Source organism: Chiloscyllium plagiosum, chromosome 19 (assembly GCF_004010195.1).
Source record: "Chiloscyllium plagiosum isolate BGI_BamShark_2017 chromosome 19, ASM401019v2, whole genome shotgun sequence".
Classification (NCBI taxonomy): Eukaryota; Metazoa; Chordata; class Chondrichthyes; order Orectolobiformes; family Hemiscylliidae; genus Chiloscyllium; species Chiloscyllium plagiosum.
Genome location: NC_057728.1, coordinates 26,217,538 through 26,225,874, shown reverse-complemented (window position 1 = coordinate 26,225,874; position 8,337 = coordinate 26,217,538). Strand labels below are relative to the sequence as shown.

At 39.6% G+C, this 8,337-nt stretch overlaps 1 protein-coding gene across 1 annotated transcript in view; it reads left to right on the top strand.

The window, feature by feature from the left end:
- nrip2 (nuclear receptor interacting protein 2) overlaps nt 1-8,337 on the top strand; it is a 66,213-nt gene that overhangs the window by 44,376 nt on the left and 13,500 nt on the right. The window contains exon 4 of the mRNA XM_043709403.1: nt 5,334-5,473. Within this exon, the coding sequence (XP_043565338.1) occupies nt 5,334-5,473 (140 nt within the window). The remainder of the gene's footprint in view (nt 1-5,333; nt 5,474-8,337) is intronic.

Genomic DNA, 8,337 nt, shown 5'->3' with positions numbered 1-8,337 from the left:
AGATATTTTTATTGAAAATTTTAACATGTTTTAACAAGTTTACAAAAGAAAACTAAAAAAAGGTCCAAGTATAAACATTGATATACAGTTGAATCATAAATAAATGATAACCAAAATCTATCAAACAAGAAAAAAACGAAATACTAAGAGAAAAAAAAGACAAAACTCAACTAACTACTCGTCTAACTTACAACTGACCAGAGTGTATCATTAAAATTACATTACATTACAGAGAAAAAAAAATCCAACGGATAACACATAAATTGAGCAGTGATATACATGCTCAGAATGTGTTAACATCAGATCACAACAAAACCCGTATTTATCCAAAACATCCCGAGCATAGAGTATATAAAATTCACAAAAATAAAAGCTCTTTAGTACATTCAGATCAGTATAATTAAAAAAACTATTTCTAAATAGTAAAAAAAAGTATAAAACGTATTTAAATGGAGATCTTCTCCCTTACCCCCTTATTCCCAGGGGGCATCACTTCCTTTCCAAAAAACCACCATCATAACCTCTCCCAACCAGTGCCCCACCCTTGACCCAGGCATCCCACGATAGGATAAAGAAAATTCAAGTATACTACTGAACTAGAACTAACAGTGAGTACCCTGTCCCCCATCCACACCAACACCTGGATATATTTGGTAATGTTAATACCATATATGAACATATATGACTATAAAATTACAGTCTCAGCAAATAATAATTAAATATATTAATACGAAATAATAGGGGAAAACAACCCCGCTCCCAAGGACAAAGATAAAATAAGGTAGCCACCTTCCACCCATCTACATTAACTAAACTCCCTGGTCTATATATATATATAAAACAAAAGGGGGGAAAGGAAATCGCTAAGTAAAGGATGAATAAATAAACCCTTCTTCCCACCCACCCCCGGAGATAATATTAAACAGTAAGATAATGAATGGAAAAAAAAGGGGGTAAACTGGGGTGGGGGTAGGCAAAACAACATCAATTAACTCTTATAATTTGTCTAAGAGAGTCCAAACGTTCCTTGGCCTTCTCCGGTGATCCGAAGTTATACATGGACCGTTCATGGCTAAAGCGTAGTATAGCTGGGTAGCACAAGGAGTATTGAATGTTTAAACCCCTTAAACGCTTCTTTGCTTCATCGAACGCCTTCCTCTTTCAGACCAAAGCTGGGGAAAAGTCCTGAAATAACATAATCTTGGATCCTTTATAAGTCATGGCTTGGGGGTCTTTCCCAAGATTTCTGGAGGCGTCCAAGAGCATCTGCCTCACCTTATAGCTCTGCAGCCGGAACAGGACCGGGCAGGGGCGCTGGTTCGAGCCAGGCCCGCGTATTGCAAGCCGGTAGACCCATTCTACCCTTACCTGGCCTGATCCAGCCTTCAGATTCAATAACTGCGGAAGCCACTGTTCAAGGAACGCTGTAAGCTGGCCGCCTTCTTCTTCCCGTTCAGAAAGGCCCAGCAAAAGAATATTTTTTCGACGACCTCGATTCTTGAGGTCGTCAATGTGATTCTCTAAGGTCTGGACTTGCTGCTCGAGAGTCCGGACCCGATCCACGGCTGATTCTGCAATGGCCTCGGAGGTTGCGGCCTTTAGCTCTGCCCCTCCGACTCGGCATTCAATTTCTTCAATGTCTCGGCCGTGCTTTTGTAGCCCGGCCGAGAATGAATTCCACCGACTTCGGGACTCTTCTATGAAAGCATCAATCTTCGCATTGAGTTTGGAGATTATTTCCGCGAGGCTCGCCACCGTAGGTAAGTCCCCTGGGGTGGCTGCGGATGCCTCTGTTTAGCTGGGGAGGGTGGGGGAGGAGCTCCTTTCCCCCTAGTCATTTTTACAGGAGAATGAACTGTATAAATTTAGTATTAAACCACTAATTACAATAAGTAAAAACTATTTTTAATTGATTTGGTGAGTGTGGTGGGGGAGGATGGCCCACTTTGCCTAGGTCTTGCTGAGTCGCTGCCATCTTGGATCTCTCATGCCCAAAATTATTAAATCATTCTTAAGCACATTTTCATCCCCTGTCCATACTGTCTACTTGCAGACTTGCAAGTGTAGTGGAATTTCTGTATTCTTATGCAGATTTTTACCTTTTAGTATCAAGTTTGCAGCAGACATCAGTCAATTTTTACATTAAATCACTGTAGTCCAGGTGATGCAGCTATCAATGGTTTGCACCAAATTATTTTCACTGGATTGTATTTGTTTGCACAGGGAATTGCACACTGGTGTTATGATGCCAAATCCTAAAACAGTATTTAATGTTACATGTTGGAATAATTAGATGTTGTGTTGTGATAGACTTTTCAATGCAAATGCAATTTGTTTATCATCTTATGTGATATGATGCTTTGTTTTTGAGATGCATTGACTTCTAAGATTGTCTTATTTGGATTGTGGTACTGTAGGATGCAAGTGTCTGCTGAATAGCTTGTTTGAGAGATTCAGACATGTATTAATGGGCCCCCTGCCGTACATATGGAATGTCTTTCCTTAAGTAAGCTCTTAACAATGATGCCTTGTTGAAAAAAAAATGGTATACATGGTTCTAGGAAGTTTATAAAATCTGAGATGTCTTTGCAGGTCTTCCTTGTCTTGGAGTGTAGGCATATGGTTATACTACTTAAAATTTAGCTGGGTTTGGATGCATTCCAAAATTTGAATAAAAACAAAGAAGTTGATCTGGTGCGTTCACCTGTCACGACTTTGTTTTGAATACAGGTCCTTCATGATAAGCTGCCACTATCAGCAAGTGCAAATTTTGTTTGTGCTGTTCATTAGTTTAGCCCATTTTGACAAGATCCTCAGCAACAGGTACACATTCCAGTATACTGTACGTCCTGTCATTTTTTCCCATGTGCTGCTGGAATAGGTCCTGCCTGAAGAATGGACTGAATGGTAGCTCCTGGAGGAAATACATTCCAGTGTTCAGAAAGTACAAATTTCGAGATTTCTCTGTGAAGTGAACTGACTAGAAAGTATACTTAATATCAAGCTTGGAAAGGAATTTAGCTCATGTCAATGTGGGAATTAGTTCTACTAAAGTTGGAGTCCTGAATTGTCATTTCTTTAGAGAAAGGTTAGTGCGTCTTAGGTCCAAACGTGCTCTGATTATACCATCTTTCTTTCGAACTGCACACATCTGTAACATGACAGATAATACACACCAGTAAAACCATTGATCGAGAATTTGAGTTTGCCATTTTTTTGGGATGTGTGATATTAATCGTGGTAAAGGCTTCTAACTGTTTGACTTTGCTTACACAACATATTACTTTCACAATGTAGAAAGCTTGTTTTCCTTTTTTCAGGTTCTTTCACTTTCTGGTCTGTCTTGCAATTGTATCCAAAAATTCTTGTATTTTTGCAAGTCTCTAGTGCACTCCTTGTTGTTGCTCACATGCTGTTTGTTTGATTATGTTTTGTTATAGTCTCTGGCTGCACGTCTGGAATCAGATTTTTGTTTGCATTAGAGAGCCCATTGTTCTTTTGTACTGCAGAACTTGTCAAGATTTTGAAATGTAAGATAGCTTTACAGCGGACTCAACAGACCACACTCTCAACACACCATATTTGCTTTCTGCATCCTGGTTACTACATCTAATACATGTAGATGTTGTCCCACAATTATTTCATATTTTGTCATCTTTTAACAGTTTGTTGATGTCCCCAAGAAATCTCTATGAAAAGCTTCAATGGGTGTTGAAGCCATAACTAACTCCACTCTGACAGGTCAGCCTGTGAGAAATCATCACCTTTGCCTTGTCACAGCACCTACCAATGAATTGATCATTAATTGTTGTTTATAACTCATCAGCTCTAGACAATAAATTCTGCTTGTTTTTGCACAAAGCAGGTCCTCCAACTATTCCACCTCCGACAGGCCTAAACCTTTGACTCTGTGCAACTCCTTATTTCCAATGGCTATCTTTATTTTTACTGCTGCTTGTCTGGTTCTGCAAAGGCTAAGTCTTAAAAGTCAGAAGTTACACGACACCAGGTTATAGTGCAACAGATTTATTTGAGAGCACAAGCTTTTGGAGTGCTGCTCCTTCATCAGATGAAGCACCAAAAGTTTGTGATTTCAAACAAACCCTGTTGGTCAGAACCTAGTGTCGTGTGACTTCTGACTTTGTCCAGCCCAGTCCAACACCAACAACTCCACATCATAAATGTTAAAAAAGCATAGCTCCATCTTTTGTTTTAAAAAAAACTAATTTCAGAAAGTATTCCAATGGTGGGGCAGAGTTAAGATTTTATATCATGACAATTTAAGGGAAATAAATAAACTTAATGCACAAACTTGAAGTCCATTCTTCCACTTTCATGTGGTGATATCACCACACCCTTAATTCAGTTCTCCCATGTCAATTGTCATTCATTCCTCAAATGCTAGGCTTGCCCTAACTTACTACATCTTGTTAGAGGAAACAGTATAGAATACATGAGGTGTTATACTCTTCCAGTGAGAAATGGTGAAATCACAGATACACTGCCAGTGTCAGTTTATTGAAGAACTAAATAATGGAAACATGGTGATGTGTAGAGGAGGGATAGTAGAATCTCATCAACCTTGAAAATGTGTACACAGAATATGCCTGGACAAGAGTCTTGAGGAACATCATATCCATTAGGAAACACAGAGAAATGCAAGAACAGAAAAGACCATAAGGAATAGGACCAGAAGAATGTCATTTGGACCCTCAAGCCTAATCTGCCTTTCAACTGAATTGTGGCTGCTCCGACAATCCTCAAGCACAATTTCCTGTCCTTTCCCCGTTACCTTTGATTCCCCACTTTGATCAGGAATCTACTTGCTTCAGCCTCAAATATACACAAGGACTCTGCCCCTAATTCACCATCTATGGTAAGGAGTTCCAAAGACTCTCAACACTCAGAAGAAATTCCTCCTTATTTCTGTCTTAAATTGGTGCTCCTTTCTTCCGTGACTTTGGTCCTATCTCTCCCATGAGGAGAAACATCCGCTCAGCATTTACCCTCTCAAACCCCTTAAGAATCCTAAGTATTTGAATGAGATCATCCTTACATTAATGATTCAATCTTTATGCTTCCTTTTTTCTAATTCTTTGTTAGGATTTGAAATTTGAGCAAAAGGCCCAAAATTTCAACTGGAAGCATTGGTACAATTTAGTGACCAGTGTTATATTTTACAAAAATGTTAGTAGCTATCTAAAAGAGGTATAAAATGTGAATAGCCTGTGTAGTGAATGTGGTTACAGGCAAGTTTAGATCATTTATTTCTTTTGATACAATTTCTTGCAGTTTGTATTCTGATGTGTTTGACCTACTATCCATTTCTTCAGTTTAAAGGAAATGCCTGCAGCGGAGAGTGAAGACTGTGGAGATAACAGATCCAAAGATAGTTCAAAACCAATGGAACGAGTGGAGACATTAGAAATCATGTTGGGGAAAGAGAAAGTAGAGTGTTCAGCTCTGGTAGTAGGTAAGAACCTCATATTTTCCATAAACTGTAGGAGATTCTGTAATTAATTATTTGATATGAAATCCTATTTACTTCAATTAAAGGAACATGCTCATCGCCTGTTCTGATAACGTGATTTACGTTTGAGTAAATCAGGCTAAACATTAATTAATTCCAGTGTTTAACATCTAGATTTGATTATTCTGACACATGCCAGCTTTGCACCTTCCATCTTAAGGATATCCAAAATGCTACTGCCAATGTTGTAAGTTGCACCTCACTAGTACCCAGAAACAAACACTGAATTGCTGTTTACAGTCTTGTTAACTTGTCCCTCATGATGCTTCCTCACAGGGTTGTAGTCTTTTATAGAGATAGGGAGGGTTGAGGCCCTAGAGTCACTTACAAGAAAACTTAGGATTTTGAAATCAAAGTTCTGCTTATCCAGGAGGCAGGGCAGGTCAATGAGCATAGGATTGATGGGCGAAAGCAATTTTAATGCAAGTTAGTACATAAACAAAGTTTTAGTTGGCCTTAACTTCCTGAAAAGTACACTGTGGGAGAGGCAGCCAGTTAGCAATTTGTGCATTTCCATTCCTGAATATTTTTACTTTTCTACACCATTTAGTCTCTTTTCTTTATAAGTAATATGCAATATCCTTATTTTTATTGTTGAATCTCACATTTTTCATATTGAAATTAATTTGTTAATGATATGCCCAATTTGAAAATTTAATATATAGTCATTTGTTGCGTTCCTATTGACATCACCCTGAAATAGGTTTCATCTTTAAATTTAGAAGTTGTGTTTTTGATTCTGAAGTCTCAATTGTCAACAAGTTGAGAACAAGTCACCTCAGCACTAAACCTTTTGAAATCTTGCTTACCACCTACCACCACTGAATAACTACCCTTTAGTTGTGCTCTATCATGAAGGCAGCTAGTTATCCATTCGAAGTCAGAAACAAAAACAGAAGTTGCTGGAAAGGCTCAGCAGGTCTGGCAGCACTTAAAGAGAAATTAAGAGTTCATGTTTTGGCACATGGTGACCCTTCCTCAGAACGGAAGGGTCACCAGAACTGAAATATGAACTCTTCTTTCTCTTCACAAATGTTGCCAGACCTTCTGAACCTTTCCAGCAACTTCTGTTTTTGTTTCTGATTTACAGCATCTGCAGTTCTTTCAGTTTCTATCAGTTCAAAACATTGTCTCCTGAGTTATAATCTTAATTATGTGGTGTCCTATTAAAGTCCCCTTTTACAGTCCATGTAAACTAATTTCATGGTCAACTCTTGATCTCCCTTGCCATGCTGTCTGCTGTTGTCCATGTATCCAATGTAAATCTTGTTCCCTTTCCTCAATCTTTTCCTTCTGTCCTTTATATACCATGGTAACTTATTAGTGTTTAGCTTATGCTTGTTTTTAGTGGAATATGTTTTCCCTCCACCCCATTGAGCACCATTTTAAATATTTTCCAATGCTGTTCTGCTCTATTCTTTGCCAATATTAGTGCCTACTTTATCTTCCCCAAATTCAATGCTCGGTTTCTGTCCAATATATTACCCTGGGTCTTTGTCATATTCTTGCCTTTCTCAAATGTTATGTTAAAATGCATATATTATGGCCACTATTGTCTAGACTTTAACTTACTACTTTTTAGTTGGTTTAAACCCCATTAGGGTGGCACGGTGGCACAGCGGATAGCACTTCTGCCTCAAAGCCCCAGAGACCCAGGTTCAATTCCCGCCTCAGGCGACTCTCTGTGTGGAGGTTGCACATTCTCCCCGTGTCTGCGTGGGTTTCCTCCAGGTGCTCTGGTTTCCTCCTACAATTCAAGAATGTGCAGGTTCGGTGAATTGGCCATGCTAAATTATCCTATAGTGTTAGGTGAAGGGGTAAATGTTGGGGAATGGGTATGGGTGGGTTGCAGATTAGTGTGGACTTGTTGGGCTGAAGGGCCTGTTTCCACACTGTTAGTAATCTAATCTGCTTGTTTAAAAAATTACTAGATCCTGGAGGAATCTACTCTTGTTGGGCATCTTATACATTGAACAAGGAAGATGTCCCTTACACAGAACTCCAGTTCCTTGTCCCAGTTACTGCCACTTTCCGGCCAAGTTTCCCATGATTCCTTATAAATTTTTCATAATTTCCCTGATTTGTTTGGACTTTTTCCCGTTCACCTCTTCACAATTAGATGGTCTGCAGATTAATCTCTACCTTGGAAATTTTAAGGGCCACCAAGTGATGGGAAAGCGATAGAACATAGAACACAGAACAGGCCCTTCGGCCCACGATGTTGTGCCAAACATTTTTCCTAGCTTAAGCACCCATCCATGTACCTATCCAATTGCCTGGTCTGCAGATTAATCTCTACCTTGGGAATTTTAAGGGCCACCAAGTGATGGGAAAGAGATAGAATATAGAACACAGAACAGGCCCTTCGGCCCACGATGTTGTGCCAAACATTTTTCCTAGCTTAAGCACCCATCCATGTACCTATCCAATTGCCGCTTAAAGGTCAGCAATGATTCTGACTCTGCCACTCCCACAGGCAGCGCATTCCATGCCCCCACCACTCTCTGGGTAAAGAACCTACCCCTGACATCTCCCCTATACCTTCCACCCTTCACCTTAAATTTATGTCCCCTTGTAACACTCTGTTGTACCTGGGGAAAAAGTTTCTGATTGTCTCCTCTATCTATTCCCCTGATCATCTTATAAACCTCTATCAAGTCACCCCTCATCCTTCGCCGTTCCAACGAGAAAAGGCCGAGAACTCTCAACCTATCCTCGTACGACTTCCTCTCCATTCCAGGCAACATCCTGGTAAATCTTCTCTGCACCCTCTCCAAAGCTTCCACACCTTTCCTAAAGTGAGGCGA